Source organism: Hermetia illucens, chromosome 6 (assembly GCF_905115235.1).
Source record: "Hermetia illucens chromosome 6, iHerIll2.2.curated.20191125, whole genome shotgun sequence".
Classification (NCBI taxonomy): Eukaryota; Metazoa; Arthropoda; class Insecta; order Diptera; family Stratiomyidae; genus Hermetia; species Hermetia illucens.
In genome coordinates this window covers 4,703,636-4,730,376 of record NC_051854.1, presented here as the reverse complement: position 1 = coordinate 4,730,376, position 26,741 = coordinate 4,703,636, and the positions used below count along the sequence as shown (strand labels likewise).

General features: G+C 43.2%; 3 protein-coding genes and 1 non-coding gene across 5 annotated transcripts in view; 1 reads left to right on the top strand and 3 right to left on the bottom strand.

Annotated features, from left to right (window-relative positions):
- The window catches only part of LOC119660492 (katanin p60 ATPase-containing subunit A-like 1), a 191,349-nt gene that overhangs the window by 110,822 nt on the left and 53,786 nt on the right, over positions 1–26,741 (top strand). The window lies entirely within an intron of this gene.
- On the bottom strand, positions 7,113–13,158 carry LOC119658967 (E3 ubiquitin-protein ligase BRE1A-like). The gene is made up of 4 exons (XM_038066845.1): positions 12,798–13,158; positions 12,518–12,738; positions 8,341–8,434; positions 7,113–8,278 (listed from the first exon to the last, which is right to left on the bottom strand). Exons 1-4 carry the CDS (start codon positions 13,081–13,083, stop codon positions 7,113–7,115), a joined length of 1,767 nt encoding a protein of 588 aa, XP_037922773.1. The 5' UTR covers positions 13,084–13,158.
- Positions 16,150–22,277, bottom strand: LOC119660496 (uncharacterized protein C11D3.03c). 2 transcript variants are annotated; one of them, XM_038069091.1, is made up of 3 exons: positions 22,121–22,277; positions 16,567–17,186; positions 16,150–16,505 (listed from the first exon to the last, which is right to left on the bottom strand). In XM_038069091.1, the coding sequence occupies exons 2-3, from the start codon at positions 17,179–17,181 to the stop codon at positions 16,314–16,316; spliced, it is 807 nt and encodes a 268-aa protein (XP_037925019.1). In that variant the 5' UTR covers positions 17,182–17,186; positions 22,121–22,277; the 3' UTR covers positions 16,150–16,313. The 2 variants fall into 2 exon arrangements, with proteins under 2 accessions (XP_037925019.1, XP_037925020.1); XM_038069092.1 differs by having other exon boundaries at positions 22,117–22,251.
- On the bottom strand, positions 21,828–21,901 carry Trnan-guu. Its single transcript has one exon. It is a non-coding gene; the product is annotated as a tRNA-Asn (tRNA).

Genomic DNA, 26,741 nt, shown 5'->3' with positions numbered 1-26,741 from the left:
CTTTGGTATTCTAGTTCGAGGCCAAAATCTCCGAGTATCCTCCCTCTAGGCACCGCATCCAAATCCCATACATACACCGCATAGTTCCTCATCTCAAACAAACCATTTACTAGTCCTACTTTTCCATGATGCATACAAAAATCTTTTCCAAAGTTCCAACCTGCTTTTTTGCAACATTACCATCACAACTGCAATTCTCATAAGTACTGAAGGGTAAGCAAAACTCGGAAGCTATAAAAGTGCACTTACTCCTCTAAGTTGGTATTGAATACGTATTACAGCATGAACAGCACGAATGGCTTGGAAGGCTCAGTTTGAAAGAAGATTGCAAAGAACGGAGAGCATAGTGCACACGAAGAAAGAAAAATGCACCATCAATTGACCCTTTTCATCAAGGGTGAGTAGCAGCCAGTCAACTGTGACAATGTCGGATTTTGTAAATCGAAGCTTCAGAGAGGATGAAATAAAGAGAGAATATTTTTGGTTCTCTCTCAAATTGCGCTAAGAAAATCCATCGAAGGCGGGTTCATAAAATTTGTTCTCTTGTTTTTGATTTTGACGTGTCGAGTAGACTTTGACAACAAACGTCCTGAAACGCTTATCTAAAATGCGCAGTAGTAGTATCTAAAAGACCCCCAATTTTCACTAAAAATTACTTAGTTGGGCTGGCTACTAAGTTATTGCGGATTTTTCGGATAAAGTCATTTAACTGAGCTTCTCAATATATGTAGCCCCTCATTTATTCTTTGTTGTCCCAATCTCGTCGGATGCCGGATTTTACCTAATACTAGCACTAAGTGCCAAGCATTTAAGCTCGGACGATCCTATCTACTTAAAAACTAAAGGGGCACTGGTGGTAGGCGCCCGTGGCAAGTCAATGGGAGAATCCGTCGAGGGCTACCCGCAACATCAAACACGTATGCAGAATGGTGTACTTCTACATGGTTTGAATCAGACTGTGTGAAAGTCCCAGGATATCAAGGGAAGCCATGAGGGATTTAAGTACAATACCTTTAGCTGACAATATTATGGGAACTACAACCACCCGCTCGAGACGCCAAATTTCTTTGATTTCCCAAGCCAGTCGCTCATAATTCACCTTCTTCTCCACGTATTTCTGTTCGATGTTGCTGTTATGCGGGATAGCAGCATCAATATATACGCGGAGCTTGTATGCAAGGTTTTGATGGATAATCTTACATACAGCATTATGCCTGGTGATGTATTGCATCGGTGCCATAACAGTGCAGCCAGAAATGAGATGGTTCAACGTCTCTAACGCCGAACCACACATTCTGCGCTGGTCGTTCTCCAGCAAAGAGTTCCCCAGCACACAGCCATCTGTTTGGCAAATGCGAATCGACAAATCGCTGCCAAAGACCATTCACGTGTTTATCGTGCATTGCCTTCGACTTCCATTAATCGATCCGCTCTTGCTCCGAGTTCACCCCCCTCAGAGGATTAAAAGATCGATCCTTCAAGTTAAGCGAAGTCAGCGCACAGTCTGCCTTACAGGGGACTCGCCTGCACTTTGCTGTAAAAATAAGCGCGCCGCGAGTCGACTTGGCGATGATGTTGTGCCGCCACGTCAACTACGCCCCTACCTCCGATGCACGAGGCAGGTTCATCCGCTCCACGGCTGAGTTTGGATGATGCATTCGGAATTTGGACATGGTTGTCCGTATCCGCCCCTGGACATTTTCCAGATCGGTCCTCATCCACGACAATATTCCGAATGCATAAGCCAGTGAAAGGATAGCAAATACATTCAATGCGTTTATCTTATTCTTCCCCGAGACATGCGATTTTAACACCAGCTTTACACGTCGCAGGAATTCGGACAGCAGAGCATCCTTCAAATCACCAACTCGAGCATGGGTTCCTTGCAGAATTCCTAGGTACTTGTGGAAGTCTGTCTCGGTCATCTCATCATTGATTTGAGATAGAATTCCCGGAGTTGCTGGAGATACAGCCTGGGAATACCTGGTCTATGCAAAGGATCCATTTCCGAGAATTCTATACACGCTCTTTGGAATTCGTCCCGAACCTCAGCGGAAACTTCAGCTGGCCGGTGGAGAAGAGAGCTTCGGCGAGTACTGAAACTGTTGCCTACAGTGCAGTGTGGTGTTGTTGATGCCGTCGCATCTGCCCCCATCGACTCTTGGTCACCAGTTTTCGCGATAACCTCGTTCCCTAATGATGGCCGGGATTGTGTTGCTGCCAGTTACGAAGCGGTACTGGTCTGCGACTCGCTGCACAGTCACGTGCGCGAATTGCGGGAAACGCTCAACGAATCTCTGGTGCAATAAGGGGCGGTATCACGTTACACCCCACCCACGCAGTTATTTCGTAGTAGGAGCGAATAATCTTTGAAGGAAGGAAGGAAAGACTCCAAGAAAAAGAGGTTGAGTTCAAAGAAAACCAATAATTCCCATGACTAAACGAAGTGTATAGTAGTGCAGAATCAAAGCTAATTTTTCCACAAAATCCGCAGTCATATAATTGCCAACCCAATATCTCTTTACTTTAATCCGGAACCATTTCAATCTTTATTTAGGTAATCAAATTTGTTTTGTCGTTCTACCCAGAGAAAGAGGCTCGTCATGTTAGTTGACGTTGATTAAGGGGGCCAGGTTTGTCAATCTATGTCTCATATGCATAAATGGCCATTCGAAAGGCGCACAGCCGACTGCCAAAACACAACCATTAAAAACATTAACGAGAAGCTTTTTACATTATTCAAATTCGTGTCCGAAAATAGATACATTGATGTGAGCTAATTCTAGACTGAATAAGCCGATTGTGTTTTTAATAAAGTCCCAAAATGTGACATGTTATGTGATCATCAGTGCCATCCGGAACGTAAATATTTTGTTTACAAACTTTTTTCCAACCAAAAGTTGTTTAAACAATTAAAGCTTGCCAATGCGCGGCACGAATCGGTTGCCTGTGCCTCGAGAGTTTCCAGTGAAATTTGTATCTGAAGCTCTTGAGTGAGATACAGATAATTTTTGGAGGTGCTATAGCCTGACTGTAATTAGTGCTAATAGCATGGAATAAATTTAAATAAGAAACGCAATTGTCGCGAAATAATGCTTTCATTTAGTATATTTAGACTTTTCCTGATGGTGGATTGCAGGATGGGGAAGAGAGTGGGTTTCAATTAAATATTATAATTTGGCTGGATTGTGCAGAACGACGAATAAATGCTTATTGTGTGTGTGTGGTAGGCGCCAAACTTATCATAATTGCATTATTGTCAGAATTGAGATAAATGACTTGATAAGAAACAATGGAACCAGAGGATATTATGCGGAAACAAGTGGAGGACCACTTTAAGCGAGTTGCTGAGAGAAAGATGACTCCAACGAAATGAATAGTCCTTGCGTTTACCATTAGTTCTGACGAGTTTTTAATTATTATCCTTCTTGTTTGAATTGTATCTGTTTATGAACGACTGATCTTTATATTTCCCATTGGAAAATAAAGGGAGAAATAAGGAATTGAATTAGTATTATCCTTATTATGTCACCAATAAATGCGTACCTTAAAAAAATTCAACGAAAATTCCCTCCAAAGGTGCAAATATAATAGTTAAAATTTATTATACACGGTTACCTCAAATGTGCTTCAGCTCCACCCCACGGTTTTCCGAGATACCTGAACTCCTTCTTTACTATTCTGCGCCAAGTGGGCCCACCCACCCCGGCCATCTTGGGAGAGTGGTTACCATTGTAAAGCAATTATCGCCTCTTCGTAATATGTGACGTACCCACTGCCACCTCCGCCTTCCCTTCACAGTGCGTACAAGTCCTACAGAACCAAGTTCTTCATTTCTGATAATATAAGACTAGCGTACTCAGAAAATACGACACAAACAGGTATTGATGAAAGCCCGGAGCCTTCGAGTAATATTGGGGTTCACTTTCCAAGTGCTACTCCCATATAACAACACAGAAAGCACACTAGCACACAACAGTCTCAACTTCATCTAGGTGTTGAGATAACTGCATTTCCAGATATTAAGCAAGGTAGCGGAAGCGGATCTAGCGCTGGTAATCCTCGGGCAACATCGAGTTCCGTGTACCGTCCGATGCTTTTCCCATTAATGCAGATAGGTACCAAGGTCCATGACAGTGAAAGAACAAAAAGATGTCATCAGTGTTGGAAAGATGTCGGAGTCCATAGAACTCCTCCATGTCCTCCGGACAAGGCAGTGTAAAGAACATCTCCGATAACAAGAAGATATAACATTGGTGGCATATGCAACTCCTGCGAAATCCTGCGTATCCCGCTCAAAATCCTCTGAGATTTTACCTCGACGTAGAACTTAACACTTTGCACTATCATATGTCGCTCTGATGATAGCTAGAGTTTCTTCGACATGCCCCTCCTACGTTGAACAACTCAGATACATTCCTTGTTCACGCTATCCAAAGCCTTCTCAAAATCGATGAGGAGCAGGTCAAGTGAGGATCTAAACTCCGCGCACTGTCTAGTCCAGCAGTTTTACTCGTTTTGAGTGCATTGATGACCAAAATGATTTTTCTTTTGCTTGGAGGAATGGTCTGTATCCGCATGTTACAGTGACTGGCCATTCCATACACAAGAAGAGGAACCTCACCGAATGCCATACGGATAAGAACCGTGGTGAAGTATTCCTTCCACCTCCTCATCCGGTCATACGTGGATGAGAAATCGACCTTCACACACATCAAAAGATTTGAGGCCATACGCAAGATCTTTCGTGATACGGTATACACTTCTGAAATCATTCCGTTTTTCGGGATCTTCTGCTTCCCCGTCATGGCTTCTTTAGTCATGGCGAACACTACGCTGAACCTCTCAGGATTTCGTTCGATATTGGAGTTGGAGCGCGTCACGCCCGTCATAACCGACCGCAGTCAATTAAACTTCCAACCCTTCCATTTATTGATCCACTTCCACAATTCCGCGGTCAGCCAGATTTTATAACGCCCCTTCGGAACGTGGACGATCTGCATAGCATCCCAGAAAAGAGTATTTTTTATGGCAGCCGATATTTTCAGGCGGGTTACTCAGTATATCTGCAATCCAATCAGATAGATAGGTCTCCCACTGTCAAGCGACAGCTGGATCATACAAGTAATCGATGTTAGACTTGGAGGTCGCAGTTTTCCAACCTGTATCGCTGCACGGCCCATTCTTGATGTGGAGAAAAATTGATTGAACCAGATCATTCTCCTTGTCAATGTGGTCAAATATGCCAAATTGACTATTGAACGCAAGCTTTTCCCTCGAAAAGTGGTTACATTTCCGTTGTTTCCAAGAACCGAGCCTAGCTCCGCAAAAACCTCGAGCAGAATACGGCCTTTGGTGTTCGCAGTTTGACTGCCACAATCCACAACCGTTAAAATCACATCACACATTACAAATTCTCCCCCACGTTTTCTGCACCTCTTTGATCTTTGACAGTCACCGGTGTATGGTCAAATTCAAGGCATCTAAAGTAGTGTTTTCTGGACACCTACTCTCTGGGCTGGCAAACGGCCCAACCTATTTTTACTTTACCAGTCGCAAGCAATTTGAATGCTGCTTCAGCCGGTAAGCTGCTTGTGTGCCCCTATATGTCTTCCAGAGACCTCTGATTTCGGACTCTCGCAAATTGAATGGTCCGAACTGTTTCTCTAGGGCCTCGTGGATATCCTCCTTGGTGGTAACTTAATCAATATCTGTACATTGTATCACATCTCGTGCTTTTTAATTTGTAGTTCTGTCTCTTCCTCTAAGGACTTCTCTACCTTGCCAAGGAAATTGTCAGCTGTCTTACCCGGAGACTTCTTCAGCTCCAGCAACGAATCTCCTTTTTGGAACGTCTTATCCGACTGACGCTTTCTCCAAGGTTCATCAGTTCCGGATCGAATTTCCTAACCTTCGTGAAAACATCGGTGCATGAAATATCACTTTTTTAGAGATGATTCCCTCGACCTTGGTCCATGCTTCCCCGGTTTCTTTTGGGGGCTTTACCTCTCTTGAGTTTATTGAAGACGGTTGAGTCGATGTTGGCCACTTTGTTGGCCTTTGATGTGCCTGTCTATCGGTCAACCACACCGGGTTTCCTCGGAAAGAGCTCAAGTTATTGTCACGGAATTTAGTGAGAACGGGTGGTCTGTGAATCCCTTTACATACAATGAGTGACATCATTTCGCTTTGTGTTTAAGGAAAAGCTCCTCATGCACGCTTGAGGGGAACTATAATGTCTTTGAGGTAAAAATTCCTGGAATGACACTAAGAACTTATCGAACTTTGCAGAAAATTAAAGTAGATTGGAGTAAAGCAAGAGCATAAAGTTTTGATGGCGTTTCGAATTAGGCTCTAGTCCTTAATTTGATACAATCTCTAACAGGAACAAAAGCAGGGAAGAGCAAAAAGCAAGGGCATGCAGCAAATTTGGGAGAGAGCAATATAACTTAAGAAGTTTTGCTATCAGGCTAATTAAGCGGATTTTTCGGCCTCGCCTCAAAGAAACCTGCGCCCTTTTGCTCTGTTTTCTGATGATGATTCTCTTAACCATTCACAAAAGCTTGAGCACCTCAATGTCGCCCATTTTTGTCCCCACCAGCAGTTATCCCGTAGTAGTTCTATCAGTGTTCCTTTTGAGCCATGCGCAGACAAGGCCGGGTAGCATCGCATTGGGTGAATTACCTTATTTTTAGGATTATTGTTCGATTGTAAGAAGTGGTAAAAACTGACCCTCCTGTTGCTACACATCAGGCTCCAAAATTGAGAAAGTTGGACTAGTGCTATTCAGAGTAGTATCCAACAAAAATAGAGCGACCCAGAATATAACCCTAGGAGAACCCTGGGAAAGATGAAATATTTGCTATTACTGTTGATTGTTTCGCTTTATTATTATTTTGAAAAATAACTTCCGAATTATCGATAGCTTTAATCTAAATGTTAAAAAAAATATTGCGAAAGAAATTGGCAACCTAAATAAATTATTTGCTGTTGTTGCTTTGTTTTGTTCCATCCAAAAGCTTATTTAAAACTTGGTCCTATGTTTTTCCTCTTCAGTATTTTCTTGATATATTTCCTTACCCTCAAGAAAAATATAACCAAACAAGAATTTTTCAAAAATTTCCCGCGGCCGCCGCCTGCAACCGTTTCAATTCCAATTTTTTCCGTAGCTTGATCAAGTCCGGTGTTAACACCAATTCTTTCTGATTGCATTTTGATTTTGACGGTTTTGGGACGTTTTTATACCGTTCGATTCGTCGCATTGTATCCTGAAGAAGCTTTTGTTGACGTATGTGCTCATACTGGATTCGTTCCCGTCGACTCTGAATTTGTTCTTTAATTTTTTCTTTTACTTGAGCGAGGGCCTCTTTGAGCTGAATAACAGACATTTGACAACTTACCCCTATGCTAGTGCCCTGACCACGATTGTCACATACATTTGGACCGGATTTCGATAGGTGCTCCAGTTCTTTGATCTGACGAATTAGGGAGATTTTTTGATCCAGTTCACGCTTCCTTTGATCTTCGATTCGTCGTTGAAGCTCACGAGACTCTTCCTGGATTTGTTTTGCTGTCATCTTGCGCTTGTTCAGGAGGTTTACCTGAGCGAGCCTTGCTTGCTCCATGCTGCATTGATTGCGCTCGGCAATCTCCCTCATGCGAATCATTTCAAGACGACGCCATTCTTGAAGTTGTCGCTCCAGTTCCTGGCTTTGTTGTTTCAATTCCAAGGCTTTCATTCGATTCGCTTTGATTGCAGCAGATTTGGCAATTCTAGCTTCTTCACGACTAAGAAGTCCTAGAAGGTGTTTTCTCTCGATCTCTCGTAGTTCCATAGCATTTTCTTCTTCACGTACCTCTTCCAATAGTTTCGCTGATATGAAAGGATCAGTTGACCCGTTACAAAGATCCCTAAGAACTTTTTCAGCCTCCTCAGCCTTTTTCTGAACTCTTGCTCCTTCTCTAAGAACTTGAGCCGTGGTTTTCTTAATCTCAGGAGGTGCTCGAGACCGCCGAGTTGTTAAGGGACGTGGAGAACTTATTATAGAAAGTTGCTCCTCTTCAATTTTTTTTAGTGTCCTCGCTCGTTTTATTTCAGGCTGGTGACCTAGTGGAAGGGATAGATCAAGGGCAAGCTTTCTTGAATCGCTACTACTTCGAAATGAATCTTCGGAATATTTTGTTTTCATACTGCAAGGTTGCGGACGTACTGAGTTTCTAGGTGACCAACTTGTATTCTCCAGATTAACTGTTTGAGACGACTTGTCGTCGTTGTAGGCTAGGGAAAAAAGGATATAAAATCTGGCTGCCATGAAATTATAGAATCAGTTCAAGTCTCACCTAGTAACATCTGATGCGCTTCTTCGAGATCCAATCCACATATTTGATTAACACGAGAGCCGCTCGCCCTTAGCCTTTCAAGAATTTGTTGGAGCTTCAAAGAAAAATTTTGTAGATATGATTAGGATGTGAAAACTTACACTGATGATTAGAATATGATTATAGTAGTAGCCAGAATATATAAACTCTCGGTACAGGGGACAACCAAGTAGATAGAAGCGTCTACCAGGCTATAATTGCCCGGAGGCCTGCTCAAATTTCGCAACTGATGAAACCTCTTCGTCTGTTTGGTTCGAATTCCTTGATGTTGTTATTGGTGGCTGGCTCAAACTTTCTCTCCACCAGGAGAGGATACGTTGACAGTAACCATAACCAACTGCCAAGAGGCTACCAAGATGAATGCTGCACTGAGAACAAAACTCACGGTCATGCTCAACCAGTGATAATAATCACGATGATGACCAGCTGGGTTCATAGTTGATCCGAATTCCAGGGATGCTGTTCAAATATCTAGCTGTAGATCTTTGATATCCTAGCCGAACATAGACGGGTAGCATTCTGTTGGCTGATCTTCCAGTTGACAGGCAGAATTATTTTGGTGGAGACTTCCACAAGCCTTTTTACTTTCGATACTGTTGAATAGTGCAGCAGTCACCGGAATGCACTATCCCCACGTCCTCTAGAGCCACCTCGTATTTGTGCCCGTTACAGATTATGGAACATGTTATAGATGTGCTGGAGACATGCAGCAGATGCTTGCTGTCATTAACACTTTCCGGAGCGTACCAATGTTCATGACCTCCTGCATGTGACATCTCGGTTTGTTCGGGCGTTCATATATTGCATTAAGCTCACAGTTGGGCACGTCGTTCATATTCTTAATCACTTTAGGTGTGCGAAGGAAGGTTTTATCTTGCTCCAAACAACATTCCAGTGAGGCTTGGTGAAGTTCGAAATAGTTTCCTAGGTCGAAGTCGATCGCGAGTATGCTTACGTCAAATTGAGGCACCAGATATCGGCCCGCTTCAGTGGCTCGAGGGATGGCCGTTACGTACAATAGATCGCACACGTATCTACCAATTATGCGGAGATATCTCAACACGCGGATTTGTTTTGCTTCCTTCCGCTACGTCGTTTGGTCTAGTGGAACTCTATCAATCTCATATAACCTGCCCTATCCTCGCTAAGACATTCATAATCGCGTTTATCAGGGTTTCTTTGTCTAGAAACCTCAATAGGCCGTACAACGCAGCCATGATTCGGCTATGTTTTGTGTCGAACTTATTGAAGAGTCCATCCTGATAAACCATCTGTTCATTCGGTTTACTGACTATTTAATCGTTGCCAGGCTGCGGTGTCATCGATTATAACATGGTAAGCTTTCCTTGTGGGAAGTCTTCGATGGCATTGTAGACGTCATAGATTACACCAAAAACTATTGTTAATACCTTTCCTAGTCAACCTATCCTCCTTCTCCTCGCTACTGGGAGGTTAAGTAGTTCATCAATTTTGCGAGTTACATCCTGGCATTTGAAATTTGGATGCTTTCTCAGCACGTCACAATGGGTAGTTGTCATTACTTTCGTAGCTTCCTTGCACAGTGCCTGCAAATGGCTCAGGACATTATCCATATTACACGATACACCTCGATCCGTAAATCATCAAATCAACTGAGACTATCCTAATTTCTCGAGGTGGTAACCAGCAGTTTTCAAAATGTCAGGAACAGTATAGCTAGATGAGCAATGTCACTGTTCGTGCCGCCTTTCGTCCCTTTTTAGGAGGTTCTCCCACTACAGGACTTACAGCCTTATTGTTGTGTTTTGGCTTCCAGAGATTGGGGCAGGTGGCAGTGCTGGGTTTTTTCTTTTCGCTAATATTCCTTGCCTCACGAGGATTTTTCTGCGCGGGTCCCTCCGGTAGTTCTGCCGGCAGTGGACACAAATTCACGAGGCCCACTTGCTTCTCGAGTGATGCGTGGTATCAAATGGTGAAGGCTCGTATTTTCCCATCGTTCCAAGGATCTGCTGCGAGCCAATGGCTAGTTCAGCGGCGGCATTTCTCTTTCCTTAATAAGAACTAGTTAACCGAGCTTCACGTTAGGAGCCTCTTTTCCTATCTGGCTCGTGTTTGTAAGTGTTGTAGATAATACCGACTCCATCCCTCCCATAACACCTGATGTAAAGACTTTATCTACTGCCATCATTGATACAGACAGCGCTGGATCCTGCCTACTTGTAGTAGGGCTTTCAACAAATTCTGAACCAAAAAATGACTTGATTGTCGAGGCCTCCACGACGTCCGGGCTGGTGGAAAGGGTAACAGATGCTTCGCATTTTTCGAGCGAGAATCTGTACAACCTTGAAGTGTCTCTCTCCCGCTGAGTGTTGCTGAAATTTCTCCAGTCTCTATTCTTATCGCATTTACTAGCGCGAATCAAAAGTCATATCGTTGGTTTCCTGAATTTTTGTAGTCTTGGTTTCAGCAGGGAACTATTTTTTGGGTGTGGGAGTTTCTAATTCAGATTGTATCGTCAAACGAGTCCCAGCAACTGGACTTTATTGTCAAGTAGGCTCACTATACGTTCGCCACCTGAAGTTCCCCGCTATCACAGATTTGGTCACACCGAACCCATGGTGTTTGTACCAGAAGACATAAGAGCAATCTTGTCGCCAACAGAAAGGAAGAGGGCATGCTGCTATTCAATTTGATTGAGCTTTTGTCTTTTTTGGAATAACCGTAACACTACGCTATGTAACGAAAAACAGTTAGAATCATATGGGGCGGTCAGTTCGAATGCCACCATAGTCACAAGGTTTCCCTAAAATGCTTGTGTCAAAGACTCGGTCCTCTTACGATCGATTTCTCAGAGAAATGTCGCGTTTGAAAGTGAAGAAATTCCGACATCCTCATCCACAAAGTATTCTTCTGTTTTCGACTAAGTGCCTTCACATGGTGGCTAGTCAGTGCAGATCTGATACTACAAACAAACCGGTTACACTCAGCTTACTTTCTTCCGCTTCTTCCTTTAAAAAGGAACGGAGAAGTTTCTAGCAGGTAAGATGTAGCATGTTGTCCCTTCACCAATGCGGCCAGTGCGGGACCATAATCGTTCATAAGATTTTTGCCATTCCTGAACTTTGCTCTTCTTTGCCTATTCCTTGCCTTCATCCCATGAGGCTGGTATTTGTCTTTTTTCTCCGGCCTTCGTGTTGGTTTTCCTATGGAAAATATCGGCTTTATTGAGATGTTGTTCAGTGATTTAATCACTTTCCTACTTAGCCCCCGCGGAAATGTGAAAGTGGGTTCTAGAACGAAGCACATCGAAACGTTGCCCTTGACAAGTGTGTTGTTCTTAACACTTCCTTCGCATATTAGCACAGAACCAAAGAATCTGCGGCGTCCAGTGCGGATCCCACCGTAGTAAGTAGCTTCCTTTTCTCACCATCCAAAGAAGGTTTTGCATCCTCCAGTTCCTTTCCCCCCACAATTTCCCAAAAAGTTTGGCCTTCTTTCGTAGTGCCCTTTGCGGCCGGGTGGTCTGCTTCGGTCCCCATGGATCCGCTTTCACATACCGGTATTGGGCCAGTTACTTTCGCATTACAAGCTCCCCTTTCTTCCACTTTCCCTGGTAAGAGTGGAAGAGATGGTTTTGACACAATTTTGTCTGCATCCCCCCTTCTTTAGGGGCTGAAGTTTCCTTCTGTCATCCTTAAGGGAGTTTCCGTATTCTCCTTTTTGACTGACTGCGCGGTGGGCATTAAATGCAGGCTTTCTATTGAGGTGGAGAGCAAGTCTTCCCGTGGCCAGAATCCGCGATTGCTAATAGTCGCTTGTTGATACGAAGTCGGTACCGTGTTACAATTTGGAGAGTGTAATAGCGAACTACTTCAAGCAACTCATCCTCATTATGGTGGTGTCAAAGGAGAGGATAGCAGCCTTTGTGGTCACTATCTTTGAGTTTCGTTTCAAAGGCGTATCCACCAGGGGCTCTTTTCTTGAATTTTTTTTAGAAGTTTAGAAGCTATGGAATTTAAGGATTTTTCGAAGATATAAACTCAATCAATGTAGCCCAGGTTAGCGAATCTACTCCATAGCTCCAATACTTTTAGACCAATTAGGCCAATTGTTGCATCATTAATACTTCGCATCACACGGAAAACAAAGTAAACCTTACCATGTCAGCTCTTTCCTCGATCTCTTTAAGTATGCTTCCTTGTTGATATTCGTTAGAGAAAGCTGATGAGCACTTTTCCAACGTCATTTTCTTCACTTCACTACTTGTAAGATACACTAAAATATTCTCAACAGTTTTCTTATCGAAATGATTAGAGAGGCTTGCAACAATCCGGTCCAGATTTGACGGAGATACATAGAACAATAAAAGATAAATATGTACTGAAATATCAAAATATCTTCAGTTAATATCTATAGAAGGACGAAATTTCAGGAGTTACCTAACCCAGCTGGCGTAGAAGGTAATAGATCTCCTTTGACAAACTCATCCAAGAACGGGCGTAACGAACAAATTTCAAAAAATATTGTTACACATTTCTCTTGCATGTTATCAACAAACAATCGTTTTTCACAAAAATGAGTTTTAATAAATTCTTCGGGGGTTAGGATCTTGTTTCCTGTTTGTGATCGCGGTGTTCGTCGTAGTTGTTGATTGAGCTCATCGTATCCTGATAGAAGGTTAATGACAATGTCGATAAAATTATTTTGAGATTCCGATACTGACATGGTTTTGGCCCGGACTTTTAGACAATGGGAAAAATAAAGTTCACTACAAAATACAATACCCCCTCTTCATTAAGAAGGTAAGGATTTGTCATTTATAAAAGTTTTGAAGTAATATGCAAAGGGTGCTTTGTGAGTTCATGTTTTGACTAAGTTCTACAAAGGAGACTGATCTTCAGTCTTTGAGCTGCAGCTCCAAGACATTTTATAAGACCCATTGTACGGCTCCTAAAATCGCCAGCCTGTAGTGTTCGCAGGCTTTTGCGAATCTGAAAACGCTATCTTGATCAACTATCTGAGAGGGGTAAGAGCTATAAGTGCACTGTCGTTCCCTCCACTTCCTCATATTAATTGCATACCATTATCTCATTTTGTTTATTTTTACAAAGGACAATGCCCTGCTAAAGACTCTTCTAGGGTTTCCACGCCTTCCCACTTAAAGAATAGTAAAATGCCGCTCTAGAAGCCCTAGGTTATTCTGCAGCAGCAGGGATTCAAATTTCTTTATTGGGTGAACCCTTGCAACTTCACTCTTCAGAGTAGACTTGAGGCTAGATGGTCTGGCTTGAGGAACCAGCCTTTTCACCGTTTCATTGCCAGAAATGGTCGAATGTCCTGGCATCCATATCATTTTGTTTAGGAAATGAGGACTCCTAAGTCCGCCATCCACTTAACGGCGGACCGGACCAGCTGGAAAGCAACATGCTTTCGCGCACCCAACATGCAAAATTTAAGACTTGCGGTTTCGTCCAAGGCTAAGGTAACTCATCAGACGCTGCCTCACCTCTGCCCTGGGAGCAACGTAAAACCGCAAGTCTTAAATCCATATCATGTTTCGAATATTTCGTTCAGTGAGCCAAGTTTCAGCAGCAACTGGCTCTATATGGTGTTAATATTTAGTGCTGATAACGCTTCCTGACTGTCGGAATAGATTCGAATTATTCGACTGCACCATTTTTATCGCGAGCATTTTTCAGCTGCCAATAAAATTACGTACATCTCCACCTAAAACATGGACGCTATTTTTCCGAAAGGTCAGACCAGTCCCATAACTGGGTTTTCCGAAAATCCATATCAGAACCAGCTAATGTTTGCCCGGGGATTTCAAGATTGACATCGTTTTTCTTCCCGCGCGCCGATAGTATCAATTCTATGTGCATGCTTAGCTGCCTTCACACCTGTACTGACAACTTTTCGCTGCTAGTAAAGTTCAACCTCGTTTGTCCATAGACTATTTTTGTGTCAAAACGGTAGGGTTTAATTTCGAACTCTCTCCCTCGAAAGAGAAAGAAGAGAGAAGCAAGAGGTCCTCTCTCTAAGACCGTCTTGAAAACTTGCGATGCACATCCCCCTTAAAAAATTATAGCGGAAAATTTAATGTATACAACAAAAAGAGAAAAGTATCCCTTTCCACCCCTGCTAAAAACCCATGCCGGTCGCGACTCCTTAAAAAGTGTTGGCCCCCCGAAAAGCGCTTATTTTCGTATGATTAATAGACGTTGCAGAGAGGGCCCGACCACATCGCGATGATGATTATCCTGCTCGGATGCGGAAGGAAGCCTTTTCTGCAAACCTCCATGCTACGTTCTTTGACAAAGATCCATTTTATCTCGACGTTTCCTCGAGCGAGTTAATCTCTCTTTGTAACTTCACAATCCCAAGCCCTTAGTAGAACAGGTAGCTTGTTTATTCTCGAACTTTTTTTAACATTCAGTTAAGGAATGTCGATAGTGAGGACAGTTCTCAGCCTATCAGTTTCTCCAGCGCCACTGCTTAGCACTAAGTGGAAGTACTGGACACTAGGCTGCTCCAAAGCCACAGCGCCTTTACGGTTCTCATCTGGAAGTCAGTGAAATAGCGAATGGGCGAAGACCTTTGCAGTAGTCTTTCTGAGCTGTTTGCAGCGCTCATTATCAAAACCTCATGATTGAGTCTCGTCATACAAGGCCCATCCATCCGTTTCAGCAGACTTGGCTGCAAAAGATGACGTGACCGTAGTTGGCCTAGCCTACTTTGCTGCCATTGTAGCTGGCAGGTTGGGATAGTCTGACCGCTGGAACCGTTGTTGCTTTGGTTTCACTTTAGCTATAGTCCGTGGTATACCCCAAGAGTTATAGTTTGCCCAGAGGCAAATGCTTAGCCGTGTGTAAAACTTTTGCCTCAACTGGTAGTAACGAGTGGAGCTCAGGATCAGTAGTAATCACAGAAGGGGCCTATTTTGCCTCATCCTTTACGGCCTGGGACCCAATTATACTGCTTACCAACTGAATAAGTGGAGAGCCTACATACTTGGATGAGGTCTGGGTTGCCAAGATTGCAGAAAGGTTCAAATCTGAGGGGGAATCAAACCTATGCCGGACTTTTATTTCTGAGCAACTAAGTTGTCAGAATGGAACCCCCGCGTCTAGTTAATTTGGTTGTGATCATTAGGAGTGAGGAACGCTGACCATTTCATACTTTCAGCTAACTCGCTCGTAGCGTTCGCGTGTTGTCAGCAAAAGTATACTCCCCAGTTATGCAACACACAATCATACAATTTGTTCTTCACGGAGGAGCCGAAGCGGCAGAAATTTTCTGCCCATTGACTGCATTATTTGGTGATCAAATACTGTCAGGGACCCGTGCATTTGCCTGCCATACAGAGTTCCAGGAAAAATGGATACGTGGCACGATCGCCGCCCTGAGATCTTTATCATAAGTGAAAATACTCGAGCGGTTCGAGACATTATTGAAGGGGGAGATGAAAAAGCATAAGCGACGAAACCAATCGATTCAAGATGTCATTCTCCTTCATGACAGCGAAATGCACTGGACAGCCATTGATCCTCCTATCCTCAATCCGGCCCTATCGCCCTGCGCCCTGCGTATGAACCACCTCAAGAAGCTATAGGAGGACAGTGATAGCAAAATCTTCCAGAAGTGATTAAGTTCGTGCGCAATTGGCTTCTGATCCCATCAACTTTGTTTTACGATATTCCTTCTATGAAAAAAGTGTTTGTCAAGCAAGAAGCTTGGAGAAAAATAAATTTAAATATTTTTTTTTATTTTTTAATAAATAATTTTAAAACGAAAAAATAAATTCCGATTTTATTTGATCCCACTATGGATGAAGAAAACTTCCTGAGGTTAATAAGCAAAAGTTTCCCTTCCGACTAAAATCAAAAACTACATCTCTAGTAGCTCCAAATCTTGTTTATATAATTTTCTTCAATATCCTTTGCAAAATCAAACTATTAAATGTCTGATCTAAACACTTCCACTCTCAATGGAAAGCATTTGCTATCAGGGACCACTTGGCCAACTGCAGTAGATACATCTCCTTGTGGGCAAGCGCTCAGGGCACATAAAAGATCCATCTCAGCAATAAATTCCAGATAATCTCCCTTGCGAGCTGGGGTTGGTTTAGCAAAATATTGCTGGGTATCCTGCATTAGAAAAAAGCCAGTTAATCCAGATACTTTCTGGGCTAAATTTAAGATAATATACCCTAGTAAACCCAGTACACATAAACACATTCCATACATCGTGAACATCCTCCTCCTTCAAACCATACTCACGGACAGCCTTCATCAAATTACTATGGCAGCTTCCAACTCGATCTTTGCCAGTTATCAGCTTGTACGTGTAATCATCGCACCTGGTCCCTATAACATCATGCAGTGCACCACCATCCTTGTCGATCCCATATTGGCACAAAGTATCATAAACGAAGGTTGCCATCGGATTCAAATACGGCAAGTTGCTCCACAAACGATCATACATCCGAAGATGCGATCCATGGAGTTGTCGTGTTTTTCCAGAGTAGAAACGTTCCTTGAAATTATCTAAATTCCAAAGGTTAAGATCGCCTACTTGAGGTCCTTCTGGGAGGCTGATTCGGCACAATTCTCCCTTGAGCACTTTGAAACAACGCGCTTCCCTTTTGGGGACGTCCAGCAATAAGATTTGCTCTCCCTTGAGGAGTGCTTGGCGCTTCTCATCATAGGTCCTTCGATCTACTATTGCAGCTGCGGGTGCGTCATAGCATATCATTGATTCATAGTCGTCGAAATGGCGAGGCTTCTTGAAATCCTTGTGGGTTATCTCCAGTTTACGTGACATTTTTGCTGAAAAGATATAGACGTAAGATTGGAAATTGGACAAAAATTGTGTGTAAAATGGAAGATCGGAAGATATCTCCGTAATTCGAGGAAATGAAGTGAATTTCTTGAGCCGAAAATTGATTGGAGAAAATGAACCAAAGATCCTGCATATCAACCTTTTCACATCAGTATCATTCGGGGCTTTGTTAGTTGTGACTGTCTCGAAGCCCAGTTTTCCTAGTATGTCCTTTATGTTTTGTGTCATCTTTGAATAGGTTACTGTTATCCATTTTTTCGGGTTCCTATTTTCTTCTTTGGAAAATGTGCTGTTGAACCACCATAAGGTATTACATCATGAGGCGGAGTCTCTTCTGCTTTTCGCAATTTACGTTAGATCGAACCAAGCATGTGGTTAATCGCCTCCCAATCCTCTTGGCATGTTATCATCTTCTGCATAGGATTTTCCGATTCTAGCACCTCATCCGGAGTTTCCTCTAGATTTCCACGCTCGTCCACAAATTTTGTTCAATTTTAACATGTAGAGGTACTAGCGTAGGTACTATGAGGTAGTCAAGGGGTTACGGGAAGAAAAGGCTTTTTAGTCTTGAAGACACGTGTTCTCTGGAAATCTGAGAGAAAGGACCATTAATCGTAAATATCCAGAAGTAACCAATGCTTGAATATTTATCACCTCGGCGAATTCTCGAGGCCGAAAACTGCTAGCACAGTTCGCTGCTGAGGTAAAAGCTGATCTAGTTCTCATCAATGAAGAGTATCAGAACAAAGACGCAACTTCGTGACACCTCAACTTATCAGGTACCGCTGCCATTTAGGTTCGAAACCTCACCCGCCTTAGCGTTCTTGCCCAAGACCGAGGGGATGACTTTGTCTGGATTCGGTGTTTAGGGAGAATGAGACAATGTTGGACTTTCGACGCAGGCTTAGTGCTCCAGAGGATGTTGTCTTGGTCACGGAGGTCGAATCCTGGTTGTGAGTCACTTCAATGTCGAAGCACTTGAATGGGGCGTTGCTCACCCCGACTTCTCTTGACCCTAGAGGGAAATTAAGTACCGAAGTGTCGGCAAGAACAGGGTTCGTAATTTTAAACACTGGTGTCACCGAAGGACAGGTCACGAGTTTTCGGCAAGCGACTATCAATACCTCCCGTTCGAAGTGGTTGACTCTACCTCTCGGTGTGCAAAAATCCGGCGCTTTTCCTGTGCATAGAACATCTAGAAGCTGAACACTGGAGGAATTGTCGAAGCCCTTGTAATAGCGAGAGCTGCACTGGAGAGATGGTGGAGCTGCAGCCTACACTGTCGTTAATTCTATTAAGAATCTAGTCACGACAGCCTGCAGAGCTTATATAGCTAGGAGGACACCTGGACATGGAAAACGATTCTATATATTGGTAAATAACGACAACTGCCGAGTTCCGGAAGGTACATCATAAGCTCCGCCATTTGACACATCGTTTAAACCACCGCGAGGAGCGGCCAGCACAATGACAGAGTGCAGCTAAGCCAAAAGAAAACTCCGCAGTACAATAAGATGAAGCAAAACTCGCTTCTGGCAGGACTTGGTGTCGACGAGGTTATTAAGGACCCGTAGGGACTCGGTTATAAACTGGTAATCAGAAAAATCGGGGCTCTGCGAAAACCCTGTTCATTTATTGCCGAGCAGATAGATCATATTGTATGAGCATTATTCCCTGCACATCCGGTAAGGGTTGGTGACAGCAGCGTGGATGGTCGAAAATTGCCTTTTGTTCTCTATTAAAAAGTTGGAAGAGGCAGTCTTTTCTATAAAAAACAGAAGACCCCAGGACCCAATGGTGTCCCGGTAGAGGTATACAAACTGGGACCTGCTGCTCGGCACATTCAACGCTTGGCTGAAAGACGGCATTTTTCCTTACCGGTGGAAGATTGCGAGCAGAATAGATTCGCTGAAACGATACGTGCTGCCGGGGATTTATCTTCAAGACAGTTCAGTTTTAGAACAGGGAGATCCACAGCGGATTCTATCAAGCAAGTCGTGGATGCGATTCTTCAAGGTGAGGCTCAGATCTGCTCCTCGTAACGCTTTATGTTAGAAATGCCATAATTTCCGTAAAGTGGAAAGACCATTCATTCCACGGGGTAGAGTATCTCTTATAAATATTGAGGGCTTATCTGAGAAACCGCTTCCTACTCTATGAGATGTTAAAGGGAATGAAAAGGTTGGAGATCACAAGGATCCGTTCTTGTGCCGGACCTTTGAAACGGTTATGAGGATGATGTTGCGGCACTTATTCCCGCACGCACTTTTGAATAGGTACAAAGCAAACTTGGCATATTGATGCGACGAACAAGCAGATAGTTGGCTGTTCATGGTTTCAGTCTTGTGCTGGAAATAAATCGACGTAGACATCCAGTCTAAAAAGAGAATCCTGACCCTGCGTCCCATATCGTTCGGCAAGTTGATAATCAAGTCAAAAACTAACAGTTAAGTTTTTTGGATTGGCGCTCCACTCAAAGATGAGGTTTTCGAGCAAATCAGAGCAGCAACGAGCAAGACTGCTGCTGGAGTTTCTGCCTTAAGTGGTATAACTGTAAAAATTTAGGGTTCCTCATCTAGCAGGTGATATTTTCTAATGAGTGCAACACAGTCTGCTCTACTTTACGGCGCGGATGTATCAGCTGATCCTCTGGTAGGAGGTGTATCGTAAGCGCTTTGCACAAGTACAAGGGGAACTCTGCATGTGGCGTCTACCTATAGCACTCTCTCTGAACCCGCCGTGATGGTGATTACGAGAGTGGTTTCCGTTTCCCTTTTTTGCTAAGGAGCATGAAGCCATGTACACTTGCAACGAAGAAAAAGAGGCAGCACACACTAAATGAACGGCAACTATCCTTGAAAAACAAATCAGGAAGCATATAGACTGCACGACTAATTGGCAATGAATGCTACCCAGCTTCTAAGCGAGAACGGAGATTTTCAGTCTTACCTGCACAAGATTGAGAAGGTACGATCGCCTGACTGTGTGTTTTGCAATGGGGTTGTAGACGATGCCTTTTTTTCTTGTGAAAAGTAAGATTGCATTTGTCAACAACTTTATTCAGACACAACAGAACTCTCCCCAGACAACATTGTCAGGGAGATGCTGAGGAGGGCTGACAAATGGTAATGGTTGGTGAAAAGAATTTTCTGACTTGAAAGCCTCTAAGGTAGGAGAGCGGGAGGGTTTGTACGAAGTAATGTGGCGAATGATTCCAGGCTAGTTCTCTCTCGACGGGGAGGTATTTAGCGGGTTGTCCGACGGCTTAGCGTTCCGGGAGCCCAACACTCTGTCCACAAATGCATCTACCTTACCCAAAAAAGAAAGATTCGTATCAACATCATTCCTGCGATAACGAATGTTGCATCAGCTGAGCTGATCATGAAGAGAGCCCTACGTTGGGTATCATCCTTGCCAGAGCCATACTCGCTGTGAATACTTTGTCACCAGCATACTACAACTCTTGTTCATAGTTGAGCTTCGCGTCGACTTTCAGTCCCAACTACTTGATAGAAGTGATAATATAATTTCTAGTTCTGAGGTGAGCATCATTTCTCTTAGGGAGCGTTTATTCAGAGTCAATTCCGAAGGAACCTAATCTGAACTGAAACCAGGGCAGTGTCTTGAGCCCAACACTGTTTCTCCTGTTTTTCCTTACTGTGAAGAAGCCAAAATAGCGACATTTGCTGTAAGCAGATCCTAAGGCCCATATGGACCTACAGCATCCAGCTCTAGGGCTGTGCCAGAGAATGAAGCCTGAAGGCCAAACAAACGTTGACGCTCCCTGGTTCATTCATGATACGGATCTGCATAGGGATCTAAAAGTGCAGCTGGTTAGTGAAGTCATTTAAGACCAAGCAATTAAACATAGCCACCGACTACGGGTACATGAAAATAACAAAGTCCGAAAATTGACGACTGAAAAGACTAACACCAAACGACTTGCTTGCCTAACGGATGCCTAAAGATGTAAGCTACTGAGAAACAACCTCCTCAGCGAAGCCAACCAAAGTGCTGAAGTGGACCGCTGGGTCGCTGGGCGAGAGGTGGTTTTAGTAAGTACTCTTGAGGATCTTAAACCCTGACGTTAGTCTGAAGTAATAAATATAGTAATAGAGGTTAGTCCTGAAGTAATATTTCATTCTGTCGCCCAATTTTCGCCGCAATAACTGGAACTTGGTTCTCAAAAAAAATATCAGGAGCGCGGGCCACGGGTGTTCCGCTTCATAATTTTTTGTCAGAAAGTCAAAACAGTAAAGAAGAAGAAGGAGTATTTCTTGGACGTTATGAGATGTTTGCTTGACGCAATTCATCAAAAACAAAAGGATTTGTAGGCAAACAACTCGCAGCTTTTACACAACCACAACAAGAAATGCCATTAGACAACCGCCGGATTTAACTGATTTGACTCCCTACGATTTCTTTCTGTTCAATCAAATCAAATAATTGCTAGGGAAACCTGCATCACCAGGAGGAGGTAATGGAAAAATCAAAGACGGCTTTGATGGACATATGTTCCGCATCCGAATAGGACAAAGACTAAAATAGAATTTTCTACTATTTATCGTGGGAGTTTTCCTTTAATAAAGAAAATGAAAAATGCAAGAGACCAAATAAAAAAAGTTGACCGCCCCCGGGTGGGCTCGAACCACCAACCTTTCGGTTAACAGCCGAACGCGCTAGCCGATTGCGCCACGGAGGCTGCGAGTACAGTGTTGCCAGAAGACATATTTCTAGCCAGTCGGCTGTTTTATATTTATAAATTTTATGAGCAAAAAAATGTAATTACACAGCAACTATCAAGCATTATCAGTTATACTGAACTTCAAGTAATCTAAGATAACATTTTCAACAATCAGAAATGTTCGTATTGCAATAAAACACAAAATTAACTACGAGAACTTCACCTAGTCATACTTACTTTGATAGTATCAGTTGATTAAAAAAGCTATTAAAATCTGATAAATTAAATCTTCTAATCACTTCACGGATAGTTTTGTTAGAACTCAATGAATGAAGTTGTCTTATCAACGTTTACAAGAGGACTGACTTTATTGAGAAGCTTTCCTCACATTTCATTCAGTTCATTCATTTAAAGTAAACTGTATTTCAATGCAGTGAATCTAATTACATAAACATAAGTCGGACAGATAGATAGATGACTTATTAAACGGCAATTTTTATGAAATCTTGAACGTGCGAGGAATACTCGAAAAATGTAGGGAGATAAGTTCTGAACGTTTGCGGATCGTTATTTTTTTTTTTCTATAAACTCAGTTCTGTTTCCGGATTAGGGTTCGCTCTGGAATAACCATTTGAAATAGTCCCTATCGTTCCAAATTTCTCTGTGAATGCAATAAGGTTAGATGTCCAAGTGCAATGAATAGAAGGTACAGATTGTTCAGAAAAAAACAGATTTATCAGACTTTGCATATCGAACGGTAATCAATTCTTTTAGCCTTCAAATAGCGAGGCTCATCATGGAACATTATTGAACCCTGAATTATGAAAACCTCGTTGGTATCGTGGAAACCATCATTCTCGATTGCATTTACATCTTTGAAAAGTCCGCAGATTATTAGTGGATATCCATCTATTAATTGTTAATTCGAATTTTCATGGATAAATTTATACTTGGTCTTAGAGTTTGCTCACACAGAGAGCGGTCAGGTGTTCCGAGTTCCGCGTTCCTAATTTGGAGTTCCGAATGCACACATGCCGCAGTCAATTATCGGCAGTCCAGTTTCACCTCAGACATTGTGTCTTGCAGTCAAAAGATTGTTAGACGAGATGGTAATATCTAGGTGGCAGCTTATATGGAACGAATGTGGAAAAGGTTGGGTCACATATGAGTATGTTGAAGCTGTGTCTGCCAGAGAAAGTTTTGTCGTGGACTTTGGGCTTGAGATGGGCGTTCTTCTGACAGGGCATGGTAGTTTGAATGAATTTCTCTTCTTACCGAACCTTGTTTTCAGTCAGAGTTGTGTTCTATGTGGGACAGACTCAGAGGGCTGGTTTCATGTTCAATGCGTCTGTTCAGCGTACTGTGACAATCGCAATCTTGAAAACAAGACACTGTATCTTCAACTTGAGCCAGTGCCTTGCTAGCAGTGATGCACTAATGCATATGCTCGTGCTGCTTTTCGGCCAAGGAGAGAGTTCATCGTTGTTGTCTCATTTGCAGTATGTTGGACGATTAGCCATATTAGCCGTGGTGGACAGCCACCAGTTCCTTGTCTTTTATGCTAGTTACATTGTAGGCAGAACGGTAGTTAACTGGTGGAAAATATTCTCACGGTTCTTCGTACTGAGCTTATTCCAGTTAACCCCGTGCCGTCTCCACGTACTGGAGGAGAGCGATCAGACTTATTTGCTCGTGTCTGCAAGGAATTCATCTGAAGTGGCTCTTGCCACGAAGCCTCACTGGTGGTTTCCAGGTTACATGGGAACCTGATTGCCCTTTCGAGAGTATACTTCCCAAGAGAATATCTGGGGTGTATGTTCTCGGCCCGTTTATTTACGGTTGGTCTCCTTGTAGGAGTTTCATGGTGGTTTCAGTTATGCCCATATTAGGAACCAAGCATTCTCTGCGTTTCTATAAAGAGAACGCCAAAACGCAAAAGTTTTCATTAGCCGCCGCTGTCTAACCGTCGTCAGTGTGCGTTGTTACGTCTTTACTTCTTTTTCTTTAGCTTTTGTCCCGTCCACAAGCGGAGTCGGCTCGTTGTGATTGGTTTAGCCAATCACTATTCTATCAAAAGCCTGATCTGGATGCAATCAGAAAGCTTTCAAATTCCCATCCAGCGCATCAAGCCACCGGTGTTTTGGTTGTTTACCATCGACTTCGATGTTGGATGTGGATGTTCTCATTTTGAATGATGAGATCACGACGTGTTATGCCACTGGTCTATCGCTGTCATCTCCATTACCGCAAGGTGCCGTTCGTTGCCTCTCATAATCAGCCAGCATTCAGAACCACTGAAGGCGACAGAGCGGATGATATTATGATAAATTTTGAATTTGAAACCTTCGTTGATGTGTCGCTCAAAAAGGATAGCGCCAATACTGGTCTGGCGATAGTTGTGCAAGTAGAGCGCTTCAAGAATGTGCGACTACACGAAATTGAAACCATTCATGCTATCAAATCATGGTCACAAATAGTCTACCTGGAGGATCCTTTTTGTCTGCTTTCAGAATGAAGACCATTTTTGCCCGCCTCCATGCTCTTGTTATATATCCCAAAGCTATAATGCCCTTTACCACTCTTAAAAAGGACTCTAAGATGATTTCTAGGCTTCTCTGGAGTAGTGCTGAGAAAATGCCATCTAATCTGGGTGATGTCAGTGGTCCAAAGCTACCACTGCCCACCTTACTCTAGCTTCTGAGCGTATCTCTTTTGTTAGTTTCTAGTTCTCTTTCCTCCCCTTCTGTTTATTTTTGGAGTGTCAGGCAGAATACTGTCGCCTTCCGTCATAGGATTTTGTTCTGAGAAGCAGATGTTCTCTGTCTTCCTCATCTCCTGGCAGAAAGAGAAAACTTACGGAGCAGGAACTTCAGGACCGGCGGCTCTTGGGGAGTGAGCAAGCGGACTCCCAGTCGTCGATATCCCTCGACCGCAACAATGGTGGTGAACAACTTGGCAAACACATCATCACTTCCAAGCCGACTATCAAATATTCGGGAGTGATGATAGATATAAAGTTAAGTGTTGAACAACACGTGCAATATGCTTGTGACGAGGGATCCGCGACGAGGATGGCCCTGGCAAGGATAATGCCGAACATGGGAGGCCCACGGTATATTTGTAGGCTACTTATTGCCAGGGTGGTGAGCTCGATCTTGCTTTATGCCACTCCTAATTAGGGAAAGGCATTTCGCATGTCATCTAATGCTTATAAATTGAGTGCGGTCTGTAAGAGGACAGCCCTAAGGGTACGTTCTACCTTCAAAATTGTCTCAGATGAGGCTGCATTCGTCATGTCCGGAATGATGCCAATTGACATCTTGGCAGATGAAATGAGTATATACAATCTGAGTCAGTCTCTCCTTTGTCGCAGACGAAGAACACCGAAAGGCAAAGATCTATAAATAGATGGCAGGAACGTTGGTACCACTCGGAAAAGGGTCGGTGGACACAGAGACTGATCCCTACCATCAAGGAGTGGTTGGAGAAGCAATATGGGGAGATTAATTATAATCTTTTAACTAAAATAGTCCATTTCTTTGCAAACCACAATTTTTAGGTACACCGGAACATAGACTAGGTTTTTACAATCAATACTCGATAGATGAAATTATTATAATTTATTAATTTTAATGAATGTAAGAGCGAACGACTATTTACACGTTAGAGGCAGAAGAGAATCCTCTCGCTTCATGTGTTTCTTTCTGCCCCTAACTCATGGCACACTTTCCTCGCTAGTCTCCCAGTCCCTTGGCGAACTCTACAAAGTGGATAGTTCCGCGCCATCTATTTGTTCGCATTCGCAACATTCGAAATAAATTTCGAATGCTGCGAATCCTGCCGCGCCACAATCTCACCCAATTTCTGACGGGGCATGGGAAGTATCGCCATTACCTCTACAGATTCAAATTGAAGTTCCCGAGGACCCAGAGCTCATATTCTTCCACTATCCTAGATTCAGGAACGAGAGAAGAAACCTAGAGGAAACTTTAGGTGTAGCACTGATACTGGAAAATGCGATGAATAAAATGCTAATATCGCAGGAGGATTGGAATGTGGTAAACTCAATGATCACATCAATCCAGGGCAAACTGCGAAACGCAGAAGAGATGAGAAAGATCCAGTTACGAACATCGCGCATTGAAGATAGGAGAAATAGCTAAAGTGAGCTGGCTCCGCCCCGTGATGTAATACCTTATGATGGTTCCACGGCGCAGGGGGAGTCGGGGTGGTTTCAGTGGGTAAAAATCCCGCACTCTGGCGTGAAGATTTTCACCTCCTTACAAAAAAATGTCCCATCTTCTGTCTTGAGACAGACAGAGGGTATTGCCCTATCTTTGACTATAGCATTGTATAGACTGGATGCTTCTTCACCCCTCCCCCCCTTTGGTTTTATTTGCCTTATCACGTTGCTATACTTCTTTAGTGTATTTTTGTACCTCTGCCAGTTTTTTGAAGAATTTTCGCACCTGAGACTGGGAAAGGGTCTGGCTACTTCCTGCTCCACCAGGATACGTTCTTTGATGACTTGACTCATACGCGCCAACGATGACTATGTTGAGATCTTCAACCACTGTGTCCAGCGCTATTTCGCTTTTGATGTCTCCGCCATATTGTCGTTCAGGTGCCTTGTGGAGGAGTCTCAGTCGGTTCTTCTGGGATTCCTTGTTATTCTGTCTACATCCAAGTTGCCTCAATGTTGAATTTGATTATTCTCTCCGACATGGAGTGCTCCCCCCCCCCTCCAATTCTTGACCAAGCCGTTCATCAAAACATTCCTTAAAGTTATGTCATCGCAAATGTTGGCGTATTGTCTACATTATTCCTCTCGAAGAACTTCGCCAGTATAACGAGTTTG